The sequence below is a fragment of the Pholcus phalangioides genome, unplaced genomic scaffold (genome assembly GCF_987345545.1).
Source record: "Pholcus phalangioides strain wild (caught in Gottingen) unplaced genomic scaffold, Ppha-v1.0 ptg000017l_1, whole genome shotgun sequence".
Classification (NCBI taxonomy): Eukaryota; Metazoa; Arthropoda; class Arachnida; order Araneae; family Pholcidae; genus Pholcus; species Pholcus phalangioides.
The window spans coordinates 16881304-16907428 of NW_028301610.1; the positions used below are offsets into that span (position 1 = coordinate 16881304).

At 36.6% G+C, this 26125-nt stretch overlaps 1 protein-coding gene across 4 annotated transcripts in view; it reads left to right on the top strand.

Annotated features, from left to right (window-relative positions):
- Lasp (LIM and SH3 domain protein Lasp) overlaps nucleotides 1-26125 on the top strand; it is a 126973-nt gene that overhangs the window by 78965 nt on the left and 21883 nt on the right. For 2 of the 4 annotated variants that reach the window (XM_089246082.1, XM_089246083.1), the window contains 2 exons: nucleotides 4944-5090; nucleotides 16902-17030. In XM_089246082.1, coding sequence (XP_089102208.1) covers nucleotides 4944-5090; nucleotides 16902-17030 — 276 coding nt within the window. The remainder of the gene's footprint in view (nucleotides 1-4943; nucleotides 5091-16901; nucleotides 17031-26125) is intronic. The other 2 variants (XM_089246085.1, XM_089246086.1) reach the window with 1 other exon arrangement.

Sequence of the window (26125 nt, forward strand, 5' to 3'; positions counted from 1 at the left end):
CATGGATATAGGAGGCCAACGCATTCGATATTTTTACTTTTTTTTTTGCAGTATATCCAATGACTAGATGGAATGGACTTCTTAATTGTTGTCACGAGTCTCGTACGGAGGCTTTCTGTTACAGATGATGTTGGCTAAACGGGGCCATACATGGACAGCTAGACCTAACTCAGGCCAAAGCTCACATTGCTGACACTGCCACCAGATGGCGACGTATCCAATGAGTGTGTCACGCATGAGAGTAATTAATTCAATTTAAAAATTTTTTTATGACCTTAAGTGGACTGTCATGTTTTTTATCTATCTCCATAATATCTCACGGCACCCCTTAGCCGATATCACAGCATCCAAGTTGGGAAACACTGATATACACTCATGTCCATAAATTAAGGATAATTCAGAATCACACTGAAATCGAAATCTAAAGTAAAAATTTCACCTGTAGAATTATCACACACATCTGCAAGAATGATATGCAAATTTCAGGAAGCTTCCAGATGATGCCGATAGTACGTCACAATGACGAGAGTGTAAGAGGGGGGTATATAAGGAATGGTGGCAAAGAAGTGAAATTGTTCACAAGATTTCTGTAAGGCGCTCAGTGCCATAAGAGAATAGTTATGACACAGAGGACGCATGTGGATGATTTTTTACGTGGTAGAATTATTGGCTGCCTGGAATGTGGGCGTACTCAGATGGAAGTATCCGAGGAACTTGGAATTGCCCAAAGTGTCATCTCTAGGCTTTGGCAACGATTCCAAGATAACGGAAATGTCAGTAGACGTTACAGTACAGGTCGCCCCGAGTTACAATGCCGAATGAAGACCGGTATTTGGCAGTAACTGCCAAAAGAAGCAGACGGAGCACAGCATCCGACCTGTCTCGTCAGCTATCTGCAGCCACGGGTACCACAGTTTCAAGGCAAACTGTGTACAGACGTTTGGGAGATATTGGTCTATATGCTCGCAGGCCTGTCAGATGTGTTCCGCTCACGGCAACTCACTGTCTGCAGCGATTAGCCTGGAGTAGAGAACATCTGTGTGATGTTTTCCAACGAGTCCAGGTTTAGCTTGCAGTCTGATTCACGTTGGACTTTCATATGGAGAACGCCAGGTACCCGTTACCACCAAGACAACATCATTGAACGACACCGTTACGGTGGTGCAGCATTGCTCGTTCGGGGTGGAATTATACTGGGTTCCAGAACAGATCTGCATGTTCAAACCGATCCATGAAAGCCCAAATTTATCGGGACATCATTCTGGAACAACATGTATGTTTGTTTAGGGGTGCCATGGGCGCAGAATTTGTGTTTTTGGATGACAACGCCCGTCCTCACCGAGCAAACATCGTAAACGAATGCCTTGAATCTGAGGATATAACCCGTATGGAATGGCCAGCATTCTCACCTGACTTGAATCCGATAGAGCATGTGTGGGACATGCTTGGCCGACGAGTTGCAGCCCGTCAACCACCTCCTACATGTGTACTGGAACTTCGGAGAGCATTGCTTGCTGAGTGGAGTGATCTTCCCCAAGATCAGATCGATAATTTGATACTCAGCATGCCTAGGCGTTGTACGGACTGTATTTCATCTCATGGGAGACATACAATGTATTAACCATCATACCAACCATGTAATAGTAAGTTTTTGTAAAGGAGATATTTTTTACAATTGCTCCAGGGAGCAAAAATCATAGTTTTTATGAATGGTATCATACATACACCATCGTTTTTGTTCTTTATCTTTTGTTTAACAAATGGGCTTTATGAATAAGTAACGTTTGTTTTGTTTCTGAACCTTTATTTGCCGGAGCTGGCATTATCCTTAATTTATGGACATGAGTGTAGAACAAAGAAACAGGATTATCGAAGTACCCGTGAACAACGTCAAAAATTTCTTAGAATGGTAACACACGGGCAGTTGTAAAAACCAGTCGTGGTAAAGGGACAAAAATCGTAGTCGACTTAAGTGGAGTTAAGCCAAACATGTGTCGAGTTAGAGAGTCCCCCCTCTTTGAAATTAAGTATTGGGCCAACCAAGGGAATAATTGATGTCAAGTTGGCCACATGTCGAGTTATCGAGATTCCACTGTATATATATATGCATAAGGAATCTTCACCAAATTGATATCAATTATTTTCTTTCATCTGGTCATTCTCTTCATCAGCATCTTTCATTTTAATGTAATATTTTCATACACATGTGTTATGCCCAAGCATTTCTCTTACATAAAATCAGACATGCGTCTTCACACATTCAAATAATGCTGCAGGCTTATTCTCAATATAATCAAAATATCAGTCTGTGAAAATCCCTTATCATGCAACTACTTTCAGCTAGTAACTTGTTAGTGATATAGTGAGCTGTAATCCATCTTTTTGAATTTTAGCAATGAACTGGAATTTTTATACAAGCTGCACTATATACATCTGGTCACCAAACTATGAAAAAATAAACTTGATATTTCTTGTGCATTCGTAATTAAAAACTTACTTAAATAAGAAAAATGAGGGATGAATGGGACACTCAGCCCTTAAACACTTTGTTTAGTTTCTTTTTTCACCAATACATTACCTTAGTGTAGCTTCAATCACAACAGGAATAAGAAAATCAAAATGACTGTTGAATTTGTTCGCTTAAGCTAAAAAAACAATATCAAAAAAGTAAATTTCTGCATATTTCTTCAATTTCATAAGTACTGCTATAAGCCAAGAATCCATACTTTGCTGTTTATATATCTTATATGTTATAGAAATACATACTTTATTTTACTGTCTCATGAATGCACACATTTTACAAAATGGTTGCAAATGAAGAGTTATAGTGAGGATGAATGGGAATGTCCCATTCATCCCTCTTGCATTAAAGTAAAGTATTGTTTATTTTTAAAGTTTTTTTTTAATTGATCTCTTTTTTTTTAGATTCAAAATGAGGTTTTCAAATGTGATTTTTAAATTTCTTACTGTGTTAATTTTTAAAATAACAGAATGAGGACAGTTTGTTTTGTTTCTGAAAAAATATTGAGTGCTAAAGTTCCTACATTCCTACCTGTATATTTTGAGTGTAGGCCTATATAATTTTAATGATTGTTATTTTAGTTATTGGTTAATGAAATAGTGTGTGTGTGTGTGTTTTTTTTTTTTAAAGGAGAACGTCCATAAACTCGGGGAAACTTTTAAAATTGTCCAATAAATCCGAAAATATTTCAATGCAGAAATGCCTCAAAAGTTAGATAAAGAAAATCAGCTGTGGTAGTAGAAAATGCTGTTACAATACTCTCAAATCGTCACTAGGCCGTTATGTTAGTGATGCAAAATATGCTACTGATTTCTCAAGTTATTTTTCGATTTCCAATGTTTGGCTTAAAATGATATTTACTTGTGACAGACAAATATCTGTATCAGAGTACCTTAGAACTGCTTCTAAAACGTTAACAATTCGTTGTAAACTTGTATTATGGCATATACCTACCTCCCTTACTGGTTTTAAGATAATGCTCAAAGCTCATCAAATTCTAAATTGTTACGTTTTAAATTTCTTTAAAGTGTGTCTCGTGTACAGTGTGAAATTTTCTGTTAGTTCTGTAGAAATTAGTTGAAAACTCTGCATGTTATAAACAACAAACATGTGATAAAAATTTGAATTTGGGTTAAAACAATTCGTAAATATGCATGCTATTTTCACAAAAATGAATACAAGTATTGCACGAAACAGGCAAAATATTTTGTGAAAGTTACAAATCATTTGCAGCTTTTCATGATATAGGGTTGGTCGAAACCTTTTGTTTTCTTTCAATTTGTTGTCTGTCCCATGAAAACACTGACCAAATCTGCACTGGAAAGTGTGAGTTAAAACACTATGATTAATGTGCCTGAAATTATATAATGATTAGTCTAGAAATTTGAAAAATGTCTAAACTCCAAAGTGAGTACTGACTTATGACTATAAAATGTATACTTTCACTTTATTTTATTTATTTTAAAATTTTAAGGGTTTTTAATATTTTATACATGAAAGTTATTTTAGTTCTGATAATATTTTTGTTTTAACTACTTTTTTCATAATTGAGTTTCTCTGAAATATTTTAATTCTTTATTTATTGCAAGAAGAGCTTCCTATATGTCATGACATTAACGTGTTCCTGAAATTTTTTCCAGGAACATGTTGAAAATGATAGAACATGTTCTCATAAGTTGATTAGTACTAGCTGATGAATGACAAAAACAGGCTACCGGTCTATAGACCTTGTCCCCGAAATTTTCAAGAAGCATTATATTGCTGGTGACTCTGTATCATTGTTTTGAATAGTGAAAATGTAGTGTGAGGAGTATATTGAAAGGAGAGTACACCTTCAGCCCCTAAAACTGTTGGTGAGATTGTTTTTGAGAGTACCTTCCATTTATAGCTGTTAAAATCACATATGATATTGTGTGTGTGGGTGAGTTCCTTCAATATTATGTCTTGTGCAGGCAGTATGATGCTGCTGGACAAAAACAATAAATATAGGGTAAGCAACATAGGTGAGCCCAAAATTTAGTTCCGGTGATAATGACACTTGTTTCTGACTTTCCTCAGTAGCGAAGAAAATTGTAAAGCAAAAATACGAAAACTTCTTATGGCAGTGGTTGCTCAAAAGTCAAGAAAAGGCATGAAATAAGAGAGGGGGATCGTGGTTTTTTTCTTTTCTATGCATCTTTGTTAATTTATACTGCATGTTATTTATGAATACTTCATAAAATGATCAAAAGATATTTTATGCTCTAACATAAATAGTATAACTTCACATATTAACTTCAGATCTATTTTTGTTTCAAATTTGTATATTGTTTTTCAGCTTCACATTTACTGAATGTGTTGATTGTTGTCCTTGGCTGTTTTCAAATAACCTTATTTTTTAACTCTTGTCTGATTTGCCTAATTTATTCCATCAACTCTGCAGCTCCTGCACCCCAAATTCAACACCATAACCAGCCTATTCCTGGGAAGATAGCTGATTATGAACCTGCACCTGTCCCTGAAGTGAAAGACTCCCCTTACTCTGGAAAACTTTCCTCCACTGTCATCTATACATCGCAAGAAGGTCCAGGTAGAAAACATCTTTCAATTCATCGAACAAGGAATAAATAATACTCACTCACTAAATCGTATAGCTTTTAAAAACCTATTGGTATTTTATTTTATTTTTAAATTTTAGTTCAAAAAATGTCTCCTTTGTAAATTTTATTATCTGTTCAAAAGACAGTCTTTTCTTTTAATTTCCTGAGGGTGTATTTTACTATTGATTTTTTTTTTTTGGAAACTAATTCTATATATCCATAGAAGAAAAATCAGCTAAGTGAGTACCATTTTAGAGGATAAAACTACTCAACTAAAGCCTTATTTTCAGTTCAAAATCTTAAACGCAATGTAACTAATTATGTCCTGACCACACCACATGCTCATAAATAAAACAAGAAACTTTTGAAACATTATATGGTATCATAAGTTCCCTTGGTGTCATAATTTTCTACTCCGAATCCTTTGAATAAACCTTGCAGTCTTTTCTACTGTAAAGCTCTTGTTTGTTTTGCCACATTGATGCCATCCAAGTAATGATAATCTTGAGCTATAAAGATGTTTTGTCTGACTTCTTGGTTCATATCAACAGCACTGCTGTGAACACACTGTGATCACACTGAAGTGAATGCAATTCACTCTGAAAAAATAAAAGAGCACTGCTGAGTTTTATTAGATGTCTTAGTTAAAAAGAAATGTAATGGAACTCTGTCTCAGTGCATTGACAGTAACCGGTCAGTCGCTGGTATATGGAGCCAGACCAATTTGCCAAGTAGCTGGTCATTTTGCAAAAAGAGCTAGACTTTGGTCTTAGACAGAACACATGTAAGAACCACTCATAGCATGGCATAGCTGCCAAGTCTCCCGATTTAACTTAGCTTCATCTCTCGACCTCCCAAAAAGTTTTTAAATCTCCAGAATTTTTACGAAAATCACAGAAATCCTTAAGTATCCCTAAAAAATTTCTACTTCATTTAAAAAGAATTCCTGCTTCTGGAAACAATCCCTAAGGAATTTCTTGTGGGGCCAAAAGTCTTTTGCCTCCTTTTTTCCCCTTTTGAAATGGCGTCACACGTCGTAAATGGGGGAATAGTGCAAAACTCCTTTTTAAGGAAGTTTTACAAACCCTCTGATGGTAACAAGAAAAGTTGTTTGTCTTATCGTGCAGGGAAATAGCTTAGCAGCCAATAGTCCTGGATTGAAGGTTATAGTGACACGCATGTGGTCAAAACTTCCTCTTTTGTTGAAGTTACGTACATGCGATAACAAAACATGAATACTGATAAGAAGAAAAATATTTAATCAAATTTATAAAGATACTTATTCCCCAATGAATTTCCTTTCATCAAACGTTCCAGAAAAGGGTCAACTTTTTCTCTTTACGCAAGTTGTGTTACCAACATAAACATTGGTCATGGTATAAAGACTGACATCATCACCCATGTGAAATCGAAAAACATCAAACAAGTGTCACAAAAAGTCAGTGCTCTTAAAAAATTGACGTTTTTTTCCCTTCATCTTCCGATGATTTTGGGGTCATTTGTGCAGAATGTTTGTTCACATCGTTTCTGATTGAACACAATATTTTTTTTATATCACCATTGAAGTTTTGGCCTCCAATTTCACTTGTTTTTTGCGTAAGGATTTTATTCCCAGGGGTTTAACTTCCATGTGAGTAAAATCCCTATTTTATTTGACTTCAATTTTTGAGTAGGGATTTTATTCCCTACACTTTAACTTTTATGTGTGGAAAATCCCTTTTGTATTTATTGGGGAGTGGTTTTAGTATAAAATGCGGGTCCACGCGAAAATCTCCCTAATTTTCAAAAGTTGGCGGCTATGGTATGATCACTGGGAATGTAAGATACCATGCGTATATCAACAGGTATCAGAACAAGAAGTCACCATCTTGGCTAGAAACGTGCTGTCGTAAATACCCTTGTTCACCAAGCTACATGTATCTTTGAATCCAAGTCCCTCTGAGAGGAACTTTATCACCCTGACAAGGCTTCGCAATGGAGCAGCTACTCAGCTCAAGGAGTTGGAAGAGCTTTTTATCTAAGAATGTCTGGAATCACCAACTCTCAATCACCAGTCAAGATGGGCACCACTGCCTTATTTTCATATCATCAACTTTATTGAATGGCTGCTGAAATGACATAATATAAGATATGGTATATATAAATTCCTACCCACACAAATTATAGAACATATTCTCTGTTCTGCCAAAGAACTTTAGAACCTTTTTGTTTCGATTTTATTCTGCTGATTTTATTTGATTCATTCTGATATAGTATATCTTGCAGATCAATTTGTATCCTCATTACTTATCGCACCATGAAAATGGACTCACCAAAAAATTAAAGATCTTGCTAGCTTGTGTAAGCCAATCATTCTGCTTTTATTATTCCAGGGCAACCATTCAGTTTAATCGAGCGAAAAACGGGAAAATATTTAGTTGATTGTTTAATGAAATTAAATTGCTTGATGTCATTCCATATTTTGATTTTGCAAACTATTGCTTTTTGAAAGATCAAAAGCAGACTTACTAGCCAATCTGAGACCATCAGAATGATAAAAATGACAGTGGTGTGACAAAGACAAGTCAGTCTGTACTAACTGCATGCTGAGAGATAGATTATATAATTCCATCTACGCATGTGTTTTGCGTTTTACTTCTAACATTAAATTTTTACATGTATCTTGTCTATTTTACCATCGTCTCTGCATCTTTGTGTGTTCTATTAGGAAGTTCATTTTCAGTAGTAATATGAAGTTTTCAAAATTCAACAGTGAAATTTGGAGTTTTACATATTACACCTACAGCAAATTTAATGTGAACTTGCCTAGCAATAATTAGATGAAGTAACAGGATTTGAAATTTGAAGTAGCCAATTTTTTTTTCAAAAAAATTTTTGACAAAAATTTCTAGAGCTTTTTTTTGCTTTCTTGTATAGTGCAAGTTATCATTACAGACAAGGGGCAAACTAGACTTTGAAACATGTTTTTGGTTTTTTTTGAGTATACACTTTAACCCCATAAGAGGGATTCAAAAGAACTTTTTACTCAAATCTCTTATTTCTAGAATTGCTTTTATGCAGGAAAAATTTCTTTCCTATGAAATAATTCTGAATTACATGAATGATTCCTTTGGTAAAATTGGTTATTACGTGTGGCTGAATTATTAATGTAATAATATGATGATAAAATTAATTATATTGTGAAATTGTTTAAAATGTGATTCCAGTTTCAGTTAAATATGTGGGGTTTTTCTCTGATCCATTATGCTATTTTCAGCCACCCTTTCCAGTTTTAAATTTTAAAGTAACTAGCGAATCAAAAGATGCTCTTTCTAGTCAATAGTGACTTATTTATTGAATTTTTTGAAAATTTTTACAGTAAAAGTCTGTTATTATGAGAGCTCACAATCATAAAGAAAATTTTATAATGGACTTCTCATTAAAAATGAATTTCAATTTTTCGCTCTGTCATGTAATAAATTATAAAAATTTCTGCTTTATCTACATTATAATCGTCTTTGGGTAATTAATTCTAATATTTAGGCTTTTTTTGAATGAACGCAACTCCAGTTGTGAGACTGATTTTTAGTCACACAACAGTTGGTTCTCTAAGTTGTTTATGTATAAAATTTTATATTCTCAAAACAATCCAGCCGACCAATCAAACAGTTATTATATCACTGCTTCATTTTCATAGCTGTAAGAACCTGTTGAATTTTTTTAGCACAATTTTTTCAAGTTCTGGTCAAATAAGCCCTGGCAGTGACAGTGGGTTCATTGTCACATGAAGAGACAAAAAGTCAAATATAAAATTGTCACATATTGAAAAGAGAAAGTAGGCTTTCACGGCCGGAGTTTATAATAAGTTTCATACCTTTGGGACTGTTATGCCGTGTTCCAAACTGTTTTGTAGCAGACATTTCATCCACTACTGTAGTGAACATCTTCAGTGCGGTTTTTGGCGAGCGAGGAGACGGAATGACCTCTTGAGGTGACTGTTGTCGCTTTTGCTGGAGATGCGGAGGGATCAACTTTTTTTTCTCATCATTGTGACATGGAGCAAGTGACATATTGAACACGGCATAAAAGCTCGAGAGGTATGAAATTTATTGTCAGATATTCTTCATGTCTAGTGGGAAAGCCTTAAAAGTAGGGAGAGATGGTAAAAAAAATTGACTATTATGTGTTCATTATTGGTTACAAGTATGTCAGAGTAATATTTATGATGAGCATGTGCAGTGATTGGTGTCATCCTTAGGCTGGTATTACACCAAAAGTTTTATAAAAAAAAATTTTAAAAAGATCAAGAAAAACTTGACATATGCAACCAATAAGCTTATTGGTTGTATTTTTCAAGTTTTGTAAAAGAACTTCAATGAAACTTCCAATAGGTGGCTGCCTCTATTCTGCAACCCAACTTCTTTTTGTGGCCAGTTTTTTCTAAAACACACAATAGACTCCATAGACATTACAAAAACCACTCCTATTTTATGGCCACCCTATCCACTGCTGTTAATGAGTATTCTGCTGTTGGCATCTTTTCTAAATCTGCATTTTTAATACCACCAAAAAAATGCACTTATGAGTATTTATTTGTGGCAAAAAATTTTAATTGCTCCACAAAGCTATTCAAATTTTTGCTTTGCTTTACAATACTTTGTTGCAAAAACAAAATTTAGTGGGGTGTATCAACCCTGTGAAGAGGTTTATTGCAGTACATTTTGGTGTATCACATGAAAAATAGTGATACCAAACACTTTCAGTGGTGGCAAATACTGATATATATTTGTCCTCCAAAGAACTAAAATATATGATGAGTTTAAAAATATGTTGACAGATATTTTTAGCAGAGTGTAAAAATACTGATATAAATACTAATATATAAATATCACATAGCAGTTTCAAGAACTCCTAAGGCAATAGAGCCATTTAGAGTGCGCTTCAGGGTTTGCGCTGCCAATCGCCATTGTACCAAATCGCGACAAAATATTTCATTTGGCGAATAAATAAAAGATCGGGCTCGCCAAATCACGAGTGTCCATTCTGCCTCTTGATGGTCAAATCTGTCATTTGACGCATGTGCAAAAATTCTGAAGTGAAATTTTTGTTATCTAATCGCAAACAATGTGCAGCTACTTTCAGTACAGTTCCAGAGGAGGGGGGGGGGGGTTGACAGGGACAATCAGCCTCATCTAGAAGCATTACTAGTTGAGCGCACCCCCAAGAGCCTACATGCAAAAACCAACCAATTGTTTTAACCCTTTACTCGATGATAAACTCTTTACTTGATTCTCTCAGCAGACATGCCACCGATGCGCTGTTGCGTATCAAATACCCGGAATTTCAGGAAAGGATGCATAACAATTTTGTTCACACTTCCCGTGGGATGCGTACTTTACGAGTTTTAAGAAAAATATGGATGGGGGGGGGGGAAACCTGTGTACCAACTTATTTTATTTTTCCTACTCCTCACCCTCTATCATGATCGTGACCTTAAAAACGAGGCTGATGAAATATCAAGTTGCGTCCCGGAATGAGATTGGCTATTATACTGAATTTTCCAATTTCTGAGGGTTTTCCTCCTGTAGGTTATAAATTGGAAATTACAGTAATGTTCGCGACTACCTACCCACGTCAGAGAGAGCGTATTTACAGCATAAATTCTCTTCATTTTCTCGAGATTTCAAATGCAATTTTTTGAAGAATCGTCCATTCGAATCGTAATACAATTTTCAGAGATCGTTGGAAAAGATAAATCTGTAAAAACTCTATCATAAACATCCAGCCATCAAGCCAGTATGTGATCGTGAGTGTTACGTCATGAAAATTCAGGTTTCAGATTCGCTAGGCCGCTAATGTGCAGACCAAATATGATTTTCTAAAGTTTTCCAACTTTCAGTTGGCTATCCCTTAAAAAAAAATTCTGTTGCCAAGCTGCAGAAGTGGCTCTTCGGATACGTGACTCACACGGGGTGCCAAATCCAAGATGAAAGTACGCAGAAGATTATTAATTTTAAGAATTTCAGGGGGTGGTGGCAATACAAATCTGACATATCTCTCATATTCAGGTGTGAAATAAGTGGAAGTTAAATGGTGGTGGACCACAGTTGTGGACCATTGGGGGGGGGGGGAGAGAAGAAAATCATTCCAGCTGGGAATTGCTCAAAAAGGACTTATATGAATCAGAAGATTATCAGAATCATTTGCTTTGAATTTATTATTGAAGCTGAGGCTTTCTGAAATGAAAAATCAATCAGAGAAATTATAGACTGGTTTATTAGTAAATACTGTATATAATGTGCTCAACTTAATCATATTTAGAGTGATAGATGGCTTTTTTCTCAGCCCAAGATATCAAGGAAACATTTTATTTTCTGGATATTATGCTGAGGTGAACTCGGAAAGAAAAGTCATCTGGTCTCCGCCGGGACTCGAACCCAGTTCACCTCAGCATAATATCCAGAAAATAAAATGTTTCCTTGATATCTTGGGCTGAGAAAAAGCCATCTATCTCTTTAAACCGTCCCACCTGGGGGCTAATTCCTGAAGTTAAGAGAGGCTACTAATGTCTCTACTTCAGTGCCTCACGCCACAGTGCTTGAAATAAGGAAGGCAGGGTCATGTCTCCAGTGGTGTAGATGGTAGCATGTTTGCCCGGTATGCAAGAGGGCCTGGGTTCGATTCCTGGCAGAGACAAGATGACTTTTCTTTCCGAGTTCACCTCAGCATAATATCCAGAAAATAAAATGTTTCCTTGTTAATTATATTTGTTTTAAATTTGTTATACATGTTAATTCCTCAGTGTCGACGGGTTTCTTTGAGCTCTTTTTTGTACCAATAGAATATTTAGTAGAATATTTAGCAATGAATGTAAAAAAAACTAAACCTAGTTAATACTACTAAATTAAACTTTTTCTGTTAGTTATATATATAGAGAAAGTGCCCGAATATTGTCCTTCCCCCCCTCCCCCAGCAAAATTGTTAATTCTGATAATTAGAGTTATTTAAACTGATTTAAGTAACTCAACTCCATACCTAATCGTACTGCAAGTGTGATTGTACGGAATAAATTTTTCATAACCAAAAAATAAAACAATGCAAATTTTGGATTTTCATCAAAGGCATCCTAATTCCTTCCTCCCCTCCAGTTATTATGTACACATTTATTTTAGTTGCTTATATTTATTATAGTCATATTATTATAATAATTAGTTAATATATACTGTATATAATTAATTATATTTATATTGCTTATATATTTCTTACTTTATTATATTTATGTAATTAGCTTGTCTTTATGAATAAAACATAGAAGTGTTAAACACAGTATAAAAATGTGAACAAGTGATCATACATCAATCAAAATGAATCTAAGTAGTCAGAGTTTCCTTCTGATACTCATAGAGAGGACAAATTTAGGAATTCAGCTATAGCAAAACTTGTGACTGTTCCTGACTCCTGACTAAGCGACTACGGCTCCACGACTATGATGAATATGCAATGATGAATATGCAATGATGAATATGCAATGATGAATATGCAATGCAATATTCAATTAGCGATCTATAAATATCTCTGCCTCAGAATCATGAACTTCATTAAAACACAGTTGCGGAACAGAATAAATGTAAAAAATATAAATAACAGTATTTCTGTTCCTGTTAATGGTCCCAGCAGGCAACAATTGAATTTCGAAAATGCTTTTGAATTGTGGACAGCAAAAAAATTTCAGCAGATTCTTGAAAACTAAAATATTTTTTGTACTGTAATTTACATTTTATATCAAACAATTTTTATTTTATACATGATTTGCATTTTGATTTATATTTTCATCTTTAACTTGATATAAGTTTTTTTGGAATCTGCATTTTTTCATATGACGCGTCAATTTGGCTACAACTTATCCATCTGATTAGCCAAATTGCTACATAGTCAAGGCAAACTCTGGTGCGCATAGGCAGGTTTCAGTGGGGCCAATCAGTATACACTAATGCAATGAAACATTTTGTTGTCCGCATGTTTAAATTTTAGTAAAGAAATAAAGTTACTTCAAGTTTGTGTGTGCTCTGTCTTACTCTTTATTACAAGCAAAGAATTGCAGGTAATCTGAAGAGAGAGCCTTTTTTTGGTCAATGAAAAATGAAGTTTTGACAAAATTTGATAAAAATGTTGGACATACCCAAAAACTTCTCAAGCAATTTTTTCATTCAAACCCTGACTTATTCTTGAGTTTATACATTTTTTTCAATTGTTGATGGAAATAAGTTGTAGCAGCAGTTGGTAGCTTATAAAATGTATCGTTTTGAGCGTGTGCATGCTCCTAATCAATTTTACCCAGATTGAACTAATTGTCAGTTCTTTCGATTAGTTAAATTGGGGTTTGACTGCATATGTATCTGTTTTTTGCGGCATTGTACATAAATTGAGTATGAGATTTTTTAGGGACTCTGAAACGCGTTATGTTGACAGGACCCCTGAAATGTTTTTTCCTGTTGTATAACTTCTATTTGGCGGTCACCTTCACAAATTTTACTTTTTACGGAACACAGAGTGGCTGCCTTAGAGAAGTTTCCCTTTGTTATAAAACGTTTGTTGTGTAATACTGGCCTTAGTTATATAAATTCTTGAAGAAAGAAAAACTGACATTTTCTAGAATTTTTTATATTATAGTGAATGCTTACTAATTTTGAACTTCCAACCAAATTTACCTCCTTGACCAAATTTTTTTTTTTTTGATATCTTTTACATCATCTCTTTGACAACTACTTGCAACTCATTCAATACAGCGAGATTCTCGTTATAAACCGTACTCATTATAGCTGAACTTTACTGTATTTGAAAGTATAATTTTTAGTGTAATTCATCCTACTTGATTGCAAATCTGGCTGTGTGCACAGTTCTCAAATAACAAAGATGATATTGGAAAGTGGCAATTTCTTTAAAAAAAATTTCACAACACTGATTTTCAAACTGTGTTGTCTCTGTTGAAGAATACTAGGAAAATTGTCACTTTCTTTTATAGTGTTGGAAAGGTTTTGAATATTCTTTCATGTTAATAAAATCTAGTGAAGAATTGTGGTGTCAGTTTTGTCTAATTTCTCTTTAGGTAAAGCTGATAACAAAAGAATAATTTCTTGTTTCATAGAACTAACTTTAGTCTTGTGAGAGAAAAGTTGGCAGATACTTTCAAAGACAAGTTGGAATCAGTTGGGGGGGGGGGTAAACCTGGTTAACTGAATTTTTAGAGAAACTTTCTTCTGCTTAGTGTGTGACATAATACTCTGTTCATAAGAAGCATGTTTGTTCATTGTACCTCCTCTGGTTCACATAACATGAGTAATCTTTATCTTAAAAAGAGAAAAAGGCACTTATAAAGAATGTTAACTTAGATTTGGCTGCTTATAGAGATAAAAGGAGAAAGTTGTGATGAAAGTGATTAGAGATAGCAAGAAAGAAGTAGAATCTAGATTAGCAGATAATATTGGCACTGATCCAATTTTTTTTTGTATGTTAATAATGGATGCAAAGTACCTGTTTGTTTATTATTCATGGAAGGGTGTAGGGTAGAGAGCAACTAAAACGTGTAAGATATTCAACTATTTTTTCACATTAATTTTTAATAAAGACTGATGTTTCAAGTAGAGAGAAACTATGGGTTGATAAGGAACTGAATGGAATTCAAATAGATGTCCTTCTATTACAGCTTCTTAGGAATTTATCTGCTAGTAAAGCACCAGGACCAGATGACATTTATTCCGGGTTCCTTAAGGAATATACTAATGAACTGTTTTTGTCAGTTGCACAGATTTGTACAAGAGTAGTGGTATCGTCCGATGGGATTGGAAACTTGCCAACGTAGTCCCTATCCTTATAAAGGGTAGTAGGGAAATCATCTCAAACTATCACAAGAGTGAGTTTGACTAGCTCTCTCTCTAAAATACTGGAAATTATTACCAAAAAGCAACTCGTGGATTGCATGTTAGACAATAATGTCTTGGTAAAAAATCTGCATGGATTCAGGAAGGGAAAGTTATGTTACCAATCTCTTCCTTTGCTTCTATGGTCATGTGACTAAGGCTTTGGACAAAGGCAGAAACATCAATGTTGTCTATCTTGATTTCCAGAAGGCATTCAATTTGGTCCAACAGGACAACAAGCAAAAGTGTTTACTTGAGGTTGGGAACATCTGTTGAATTGGATAAAATTGTGGTTGCAAGAAAGGTCACAGAGGTTACGGTGAACAGGGTTATTGATTGAACAGTTGTTACAAGTGGAGTCCCCCTCAAAGAAGCAGATTTGTCTCAAGAACATCATGGGCTCATGGCTAAGTGATTTTCTAGAGGCCCAAACCAGGTTATAAATGCCTGCCTATCGATTTATATTCTTATTTTCAAAAGCTTTGAACAGATCTAATTTTCATTAGGGCACCCAAGTCAGGCCCGGGTGAGTTTTATTCGTTAAGAGGACATTGCAAGGAAGTGTCCTTGGTCCCATACTCTTTTCACTTTTATCAATAAACTTGATCAGGGAATGGATGTGATCATTGGCAAATTCACAGATGACATTAAACTAATGGGTGCAGTAAAGAATCAAAGCAATAGGGAGCTACTCCATACCCACTTAGTAGGATTGGAGCATCATGGGCAAATGAATAGAGCGTGATTTTCAGAATGGACAAGTGCATGGTTGCTCATTTTGGTTCAAACAACCCACATTTTGCTTGTGAGGTGAACGTTAAAACTATTCTGAATGCAACTGGGCTCACCAATTTGGGAATTCTCATTGAAACATTGCTCTGCAGTGGTGAAAAAAGCAAATAGAATGCTTGGTTTTATTCTTAGAAAGGTCTCTATGTTCTCTCTGAGTCATCATTTCACTTTTCAAAGGCTTTGTCTTGGCCTAGAGTATGCTGTACAGATTTAGAGACCCTATCTTTGGAAAGAAATAGACTTGGTGGAAGGGGGCAAAGAAAAGCCACTAGAACACTGAGTATGCATGACTTGAGCTATGAAGAAAGACTTGGTTCATTGAATGCATTTTCTTTGGAGCAATGTAGGCATTGTGGAGATATCAAAGTATTTAAGATTTTCAATGGGATCAATATGATGGATTATGAAATATTGTTACACTGTCACTCAACTGCTTCAACTTGGGAACACCAGTTTCGGTTTGTTAGTGATAATTCCAGGCTGTGTCACAAGGAGTGTAAATGCATGGAATAACTTTCCTTAAGTTGTTGTGAATTTCCTTACCATAGGCACCTTTGAGAAGAAATATGATAAATTGGGTGTGTGAGTAATAAAGAAACTATCCATACACCCAAATTGAATGACAATCATATTGTTATGGGCAATTTATTGTAGTTTTTCTTATTTATTGCTATTAGGTCGTTGTATTTAGGCTATGACAACCATATTTTTATGGGGTTTTTCCCCATATTATTCAATTTATATTGATTTTTCTTTATTTTATTACCCTTTTTTCTCCAGCCATCTTGTTGGGCAATATTTCTGTTGTGGCCTCTGTATTTGTAATGTGAACCAACTCTTGAATTTTCCTAAAAAGAGGATTGTGTTTTGATCCATATGCAGCATGTGAATTGATAGATAAAACGCATATCTCGTTACATTTACAGTGGAACCTTTTTACAGAAAAGATTATTTACATCCTTTTATTATGATATCAAGATTTATTTGGTTTTTTTTTATTTTTCTGTTTATTTACTTTTTTTGGTGTTTAGTTATTTTAGTTATTTCTGTATGATTTTGTTAAGTTCAGTTTAAACTTACTTTATTTCCTTTGGTTCAAATTATTCATTTTAGTTCAGAACCTCCCTACTCGTAAAATTGGATCTATTGCCGATTATGATCCCTTAAATGAAAACTATGGTTCATTGGCCTCTGGATACAGGTCTGTTGCTGATCCTGTAGCAGTAGGTGATTCATATGCAGGTAAGACATAGATAAAAAGGCTTTTGGAAGGCTCTGGGTCTCTTTTTCATTCACACATACATACTATATAAAAGTTTATGCAATGGACTGATATGAAGATGAAGTCAGGAAAGAAAACTCAACTGCCTCCACTCAAAATCGAACCACCAACCTCACCCAACTACATTACACCATAAAAGCAACAAAAATCCTTAAAGCATATAAGATATCCCATAAATCGAGGTACAAACTTTAAGGGGAAGTAGAGAACATATCAAAAGGATTGAGAATTGTACAGGAACTTGATGGCTAGAAACGTCCTGAGGAAATTAATAGCAGGTACAAAAAATGAACAGAGATTACTGGCAGGGGTGGCTCCTGAAGAAGGCATACTCTCCCCTAGAAAATTTTTAAGATAATAATTTAATTTTTGAAATGAATTTGATACCAACTTAGCACCATTGAATTATTTTTAATCAAATGAATTTGATAAAACTAGAAAAGAAATGTTTTGAAAGCAGAAATTTTCTAAGTATGTAAACATAAAAGAGTTGTCATATTAGGGGATTTCAATTGATAATTTTTGCTGCACCACGGTCATTTTCTGCACATGAGGGCTAATTAGACTGAGACCTACAATTTATTGCCGATTCTGAACAGCAGGCTTGTTTTTATACTCATCGAAAGGTTGGTGCTTTCAAGCACCCAGGTATCTATTGAGAAAACCTATTGGCTAGAGATCAATATGAGAAAGGCTTTCTTAAGTTGGTGCTTGGTAATTTTTTGTATTAGTAAGTATCAGAAGCCGCTAAGAGTACTTCTATTTTGAATTTAAATCTCACAAGTTCCAGGGATCTTGTTGAACATGGTTTGGTGGGGGACAAGTTTTCTTTTAGTGATCATTTTTTGTGTTAGTTTTTTCTAACTGTTCTTCGGGTAAAGCTGATAACAGTAGAATGGTTCTTTGATTTGAAAGAACCAAACTTTTATCTTTTTGAGAGAAAGGTTAGCTGGAGTTTTCAAAGACCAGTTGGAATCACTTGGTGTGATACATCAATGGGGAGAATTTAAAGCAAAACTCTCTCCAGTTTTACATGACATCATACCCTTTGTTTATAAAAATTGTGTGCGTTTGTTGCACTGCCTCAGTTCATGAAAAGAGTGTGTAATCATTATCTTGAAAAGAAAGGGGCATTCAGAGAGCATAAAAGTGGGACAGTTGACCAGTCATCATATACTGAAAAGGAAGAAGGGCAATGAAGAAAGTGATTAGGGAAAGTAGAAAGGAAGTTGAATCAAGGCTGGCAGATAACATTGGCATTGATGTCAACAATGGATGTAACAGAACAATTGGCCCCCTCTTGTTAGAAGGGTCTAGGGTAGAGAGTAATGCAGGCATGTGTAATGCATTCAATCATTTTTTTATGGTGCATGGGGTAATGAAATCCTCAACAGTATTCAAGTAGAAGATGAGCCCATAAATATTCTAAATAATGTATGTGCAAGCAAAGCACAGGACCAGATACTATCTATTCTAGGGTCCTCAGGGAATGTGCTAATTAATTTTTGGGGCCAGTCACACAGATTTACAGAAGTAGTGTTGCAGAGGGTATCATCACAAAGGATTGGAAGCTTGCTAATGTGATTCCGATGTTTAAAAAGGGTAGTAGAGAAGCCGTGTCCAGTTATCATCCAGTGAGTTTGAAGAGCTCTCTCTCAAAAATTTTGGAAATTATGAAAAGGCAGTTGGCGAAGTGGATGGATGAAAATGTGATATCGGATAATCAGAGTGTGTTAAGAAAGGGGAAGTCATGTGTAACCCACCCCTTTGTTTCTATGATCATGTGACCAAGGCTTTGGTTAAGGACAAAAATGACTTAATTTATCTTGATTTCCAGAAGGCATTTGATCGGGTGCTATAGGGTAAACTCTTGAAGCATGTACATGAGATTGGGGGCAACTTGTTAAATTGGATAAAATCATGGGTACAAGATCAATTAGGTCACAACGGGTTGTGGTGAATGAGGAATTCTCTGATTGGACAGGTGCCACAAGCAGATTTCCTCAAAGAACTGTCCTTACCCCATATCTTTTTCCACTTTTTATCAATAAGCTTGATCAGGGTATTGATGGAATTGTGAGCGAATTCACAGATGACATGAAGTGTATAGAGATAGTCAAAAATCAAAGGGAGATGCTCCAGACGAACTTGAAAATGATTTCAGCCTGGACTAATGCTTTGAGCATGACCTGTATTCTTGAGTCTGTCATTTTGATTTAAACAACCCACATTTCACTGATGATTTGAACAGTATTACTATTGTGGATGCAACTAGGATCACAGATTTGGGTGGACATTCTTCAGCAGTGGTCAAAAACTGAATAGAATTCTCGGTTTTCATTCTTAAACGATCTCTCTGTCTTCTTCTAAAGCCATTCTTTTTTTCCAAGGCTTTGTTCATCCTGGACTGGAGTGTGCTGTAAGGTTTTGAAGACCATACCTATACAGAGAGACATAGACTTGGTTGAGGGGGTGCAGAGAAAAGCTATGCATGTCTTTGTTGGCACACAAAGGCTGGAGTTATGAAGAGACTTGATTTCTTGTGAATATGTTTACATTTCGATGAATGCAGGTGTCATTGGGGTATGATCAAAGTTTTCAACGGGATAGATAGGATAGACCATGAATTAGGGACAGATGCAGTATGGTCTGCCACGACTTTGGCAACTTTTTTCTGCGATAAGTCACCAAGACCGGCAGAATGGGGCTCTAGGTTGTCGTGTTTTCTAGAATTTTCAATCTTCCAGAATTTTCCATTTCAGATGGTGTTTGCTTCGCAAAACAGGTTTCTTCTTTTGTTAACCATGTTTTTCAAAAAATTTCATACAGCCGTTCCACTTTCAGCACATCTCTTGGTTTGTTGGTTCATATTTTGCATCTCTCGTTGCGTCACTTGGATTATTTTATTTGTCTTGCAACTGGTCACAGGTTGTACCGTTCCCTATTATTTTTCATCATTTTCATATTTCATTTACCTGTTGTCATGCCTCCGGTGTTAAGCATAGTTAAGAAATATCAGGACATAATTTCGAAGGACCTTGATCTAACGTTTTCTAATTGTAGGGCAACTTTGTGGAAAGAGGGAGTGGGCAACATCGTTTTTTTTATTTATCTTACCTGTGCCGAAATAAGCCCCTTTTCTTAGAATTCTTGAGAGAATCGCAGCTCATTAAGTCAGAAATGCTTTGCAGTAAATGCAACTGTGCCACAAGGGTTGTCTCGAAAAAAAAACTGATCTCCAAATGAAACTATCGGTTTCATTTGGGAATGCACAGTTAGGAGTTGTAGATCCCAGAAGTCAGTTAGGTATGGGTCGTGGTTCACTTGCAACAAGTTGAATCTCCACGAGATCTGGCTGCTCACCTGTTCCATTGTGAGGTGAAAGCTCCAGTAGGATAGCAGAGGAGTATTTTTTTTTTCTCGCACCTTGGTTGAGTGGCGGCAATTCATTCATGAAATGATTCTGAATCATAATGAGCTCAAGTCTGAAAATTAGTTGGCAGCACAGGGAAGATATTAGAGATAGATGAATCAAAGTTTGGGAAGAGGAAATACAATAGAGGTCACAGGGGGGAGGGGTGGCATAGAGAGGGGCTCAGGGAAGATGTTTCTAGTAGCTGTTCATGATAGGTCCACAGCTACTGTTGTAGGTGTCATCGAGACATGGATAGAGAAGGGTACAATGATTTTTTTCAGATTGTTGGAAAGCATATCATCATCTAGGAGATAAAGGTTACAACCATCTCAAAGTAAACCGTAGCGTTGAGTTTGTTGACTCCATCACAGGATGTTATACAAACACTATTGAGAGTGCATGGTGACATGTCAAGGCTTCGCTGCTGGAACATAATATAGGCAGGGAGATTTTAAATTTTATTTGGCCTTTTTTTCGAAGAAAAAACATTGATATTTCCAATGGCTTTTTGAAGATTATTAGGGATATAAAATGGGAAGATTACAAAATATCTGGAGTTCTCCAATATCCGTTTAAATGGCTATAGGCTTTCCAGAGATGTTTTTCTGTTTGTATATATATGTAAATATATTGTATATCCCCCTGAAAGGAACAAATCGGAGAGTATATTTATAGCCAAGAAATCTGACAGTATTTTTTTTAAAACAAAAATCAGAGAGTATATATTTATTAGGGGCCATTCAAGTATTATGTAAGCAGATTTTGAGCCATTTTTGATTCCCTCCCCCTTGTCAGCAAAAGTCAGCAAAACACTGATCCCCCCTCCCCCGTCAGCAGCTTAGAATACTTCATATCTTCAAAAGGGGGCGGTTGATGACTTAAGCAACCTTCAAACCCCCCTACCCCCCCCCCCGTCATCAAAAGTCAGCAAATTCGAACCCCCTTTCCCCCCCATCGATGCTGACGTAATACTTGAATGACCTCTTAACCCAGAAATCTGTATTTGTTGTTATTTGTTATACTGTTATTGTAATTTTTTTCATGCTGCGATTTTTTTCGGCACCCGTAGTGTCAGACAGTCTTGGCGACTTTTAGTCAGCCTGTTGGACATGTTTGGCGCCGAAAAAGTCGCCAAAAGTCGCCAAGTGGCCGACCATATGACAGCTGTTCCATGAATTATTAATATGCCATCAATCGACTGCTTTGACAAAGTAACACCATTATAAATTTTTAAGGGACAACTCCAGATTGTGGTGTTGCTGGGAGTATTTCTCTAATAGTGGTGTTCATAAATGGAATAGCTTACCTCCAGGGGTCGTGAATTCTAATATATTTGACACGTTCGAAAAAAGTATGATAAACAGAGCAGGATAAATGGAGAAGCTATCCATACTTTGATAAAACAACCATATTTATTTTATAGGCAGTGTATTATATAGTATCAATTATTAATTTTTCTTTTGCCTTTTTGTTTGTATTTGTATAATATGCAAGATGTGACAGTAAGTATGTTGAATCGCCCCTATTTTGTGAACAGCCCGACACTTTTCCACATGAGCATTACATTATTCCCTTATGTTACTTAACAACCACTATTGTTTTTCAGAATTTCTCAGCAGGTTTTTGTTTATGCGGTAGCTGTAACATAATACAAATACAACGCCACAACAGGCAAAATGCCCAACGAGGTGGCTGAGAAAAAGATGCCCATAAAAATATGGATGTCATATATTTTAAAAATATAGCAACCCAATTAAAAATGCAATTAACAAAAATTGTAAACAATATATACACATGATAAAATATTATACAATGCCCATAAAGAATACTTATGGTTGTCTTATTCTAAGAATGGATAGCTTCTCGATTTACCCCAACATGTTTATCGTATTTCTTTTTAAACGTGTCAATTGTGTTACAATTTACTACTTCCGGGGTAAGCTATTCCATTTATTAACAACCCTATTAGAGAAAAATTCCCTGTGACACCATAGCCTTGCATTGTCCCTCACCAATCGATACTGGTGTCCCCTTGTAAAAGCAGTTGATTGGCGGTGTACTAAAAGTTCATGGTCCATCCTATCCATCCCATTGAAAATTTTGAACACTTCGATCATATTTCCTCGACACCTGCATTCATCCAATGTAAACATATTCAAAAAATGAAGTCTCTCTTCATAACTCAAGCCCCGTGTGCCAATAAGGACACGTGCAGCTCTTCTCTGCACCCCTTCAACCAAGTCTATGTCCCTCTGTAGGTATGGTGTCCAAAACCTTACAGCATACTCCAGTCCAGGACGAACTAAGCCTCGAAAAAGCGGAAGAATAACTTTAGGAGAACGCGAAGAGACCTTTTTGAAAATGAGACCAAGTATTCTATTTGCTTTTTTGACAACCGCTGAACAATGTTCAGAAAACTTGAGCCGCTTGTCAATGAGAATTTCCAGATCGGTGACCCTAGTTGCATCCGGAATAGTGACCATTCAACTCGTAAGAGAACCATGGGTTGTTCGAACCAAAATGAGCGACCATGCACTTATCAATGCTAAACGTCATGCTCCATTCAATTGCCTATGTTACAATTCTTTTTAAGTTAGTCTGGAGCAACTCCCTATCGTTTTGATTTCCGATTACCCCCATTAGCTTCACATCATCTGCGAATTTGCTAGTAATCCCATACTAGATACCCTGATCTAGTTTATCGATAGAAAGTGAAAAAAGTATGGGGGTAAGGACACTTCCTTGAGGAACTCCACTTGTGACGTCTGTCCAACCAGAGAGTTCCCCCGTTCCCCATAACTAGTTGCAACCTATCTCTTAACCACGATTCTATCCAATTCAGTAAGTTCCCCCAATTCCAATCTCGTGTAACACTTCAAGAGTTTACCATGTTTGACACAATCAAATGCCTTCTGGAAATCAAGGTGAACAACATCTACATTTTTGCCCTTACCCAAAGTCGTCGTCACGTGATCATAGAAGCAAAGGAGGTTAGTTACACATGACTTCCCCTTCCTGAACCCATGCTGATTATCCGACAATACATTATTCTCGTCTATCCAGTTCACAAACTGCCTTTTGATGATAATTTCCAAAATTTTCGAGAGGGAGCTCGTCAAACTCACTGGACGATAATTAGACACCATTTCTCTACTACCCTTCTTAAATATCGGAACAACGTTAGCCAGTTTCCAATCTCTCGGGACGATACCCTCAGCAACACTACTCCTGTATATCTGTGCGACTGGCCCCAACAATTCATTAGCACATTCCCTGAGGACCCTGGGATAGGTATCATCTGGTCCTTTGCTTGCACATACATTTCTTAGAAGATTTAGGACCTCCATGTCTTCTACTTGAATATCGTTGAGGGTTTTATTACTCCATGCAACACCCGTAAATCGAATTTCATTAGCTCCATTAAAAACCGATGTGAAAAAGTCATTGAAAGCACTACACATACCTACACTGCTCTCTACCCTAGAGCCTCCTATCGAGAGGGGGCCAACTGTCCCCTTACATCCATTATTGACGTATCAAAAAAATGATTTTGGGTCAGAGCCAATGTTATCTGCCAACCTAGTTTTCAACTTCCTTTTTACTATCCCTTATCGCTTTCTTCAACACTCTTCTTTTATCAGTAAACAATGATAGGTCACTTCATCCACTTTTATACTCTCTGAATGCTTTTCTCTTTTCAAGATAAAGGTTACGCATGCTATCCGTGAACCATAGAGGGTGCAATGTACAAACACACTTTTTTTGAACAAAGGGTATGATGTCAAGGAAACAGTTATTTTCCGGATATTATGCTGAGGTGAGCTTGGAAAGAAAAAGTCATCACGTCTCCGCCGGGACTCGAACCCAGGCCCTCTTGCATACCGGGCAAGCCAAGCTCACCTCAGCATAATATCCGGAAAATAACTGTTTCCTTGATATCTCTGGCTGAGAAAAAAGCCATCTATATCTCTCTAAAGGGTATGATGTCGTGCAAAACAGAGAACAGTACATTTCGTACTAAGTTCTTCCCATTGACTTACCACCTCCAATTGATTCAAACCAGTCTTTGAAAACTTCCGCTAACCTTCCTCTCAAAACATCAAAGTTAGCTCTTCGAAAACAAGGAACCAGTCTTTTGTTATCAACTTTACCCGAGGAAAAGTTACAGTGAAATCTGACTATTCGATGATCACTGGAAGAAAACTCTTCCCCCACAGAAACATGTTCAACAAGATCCTCAGAACTAGTAACAGACCTCGCAGCGCTCCTATTTTTCCTATTTTTTAGAAATGACCTATTTTCTTACTTTCGCCGCAATCATCCTTTTTTACCCAAATTCTCTCCTACTATTCCTATTTTATCCCTTCTTTTGTTTACAGCCAATATCTCACTACGAAAATTCCGCGCAACCGCAAAATGGCACTGCTTTCCCTCCCTTTTTGATGTGTTTTATTCACATCACTCGCTACTAAAAAAGAAGAGAAAAAAAGAAAATTTTCAGTTCCACTGAAGTAGGGGGATGACGACAAGCGTATCTTTTCGCCCCTGCGACTTAGTCCAAGTGCTAAAAACTGAAGTCCATTGGGGAAAGCGAATCCGTTTCCGAGATTGGTTGCCGTTAATAAGAAGGCCAAAAAAGCGGGGTTGGGGACAGGCTCACAAGAGATATTCCATGAGAGAAAACAAGTTTTTAGGTTTTTAAGTATAGGTTTCTCTCCCGGGATCCCGTAACAATCGTTCATCCCGAAAGCCGGGTTTTCCTAGGAATAGGCTTTTTACGCCCCGTGAACCGAACTGGATCATTTCGCTTCGGCAGAAATGTGCTGCATAATCACGCTACGCATTTGTGTTTTGCAAGCATCAGCTCAGGACGGCTATATATTATATGACCCTGGCGTCAGCTACTCTGTCATCTGCATGCTCCGGTTTGAAGGGAAGGGAAAGAGAACACAAAAAATGAAGAGAAGATCGGTGAAACGCGTGGCACACGACGCATTTAACTCCTCCAGAAGCAGTCCGCCAATCATGCCCTACGTAAAGCGCTGTCATGAGCCGTATTGCGCTCTGTAGGAAAACAGTCGTACTGCTTTTCTTATTGGTGAGTGGACGGCGTGTCGCGCTGGGTGATTCACGTTGCGCGCGGCACAGAAAACCTGCTCCTAGGAAAGCCCGACTTAGGGCGGTATTCACAGACATGCTTTAAACATTAGTCACAATTTTTTGATGAGAGATCGACACGGATTGGTTAAATTCAGGTTTTTAACCAATCTGTATTGATCTCTTATCCAAAAGTTGTGACTACAGTTTAAACCATGTCGGTAAATACGGCCGTTAACGGGATAGATCTTGTCTGGTTTTACAGGAGAGGGTGGGGAGAGACGAGCCGATTAGCCTCTAGCTGAACCCAGTTTTTTTTAACCTACAGAAAATAACTTTTGGGTGTCTTTATGTTCGGGGTCATTCAAGTATTACGTCAGCATCGGTGGGGGTTCCGATTTGCTGACTTTTGATGGGGGGGGGGGAAGGTTGGATACGTTTACGTCATCAACAACCCTTTAGAAAAATATGAAATATTCTTAATGCCATCTTACTCGGTGCGCCAAAAAAACGAGTAAAACTTTTCACTAGTTTGTGGGCACC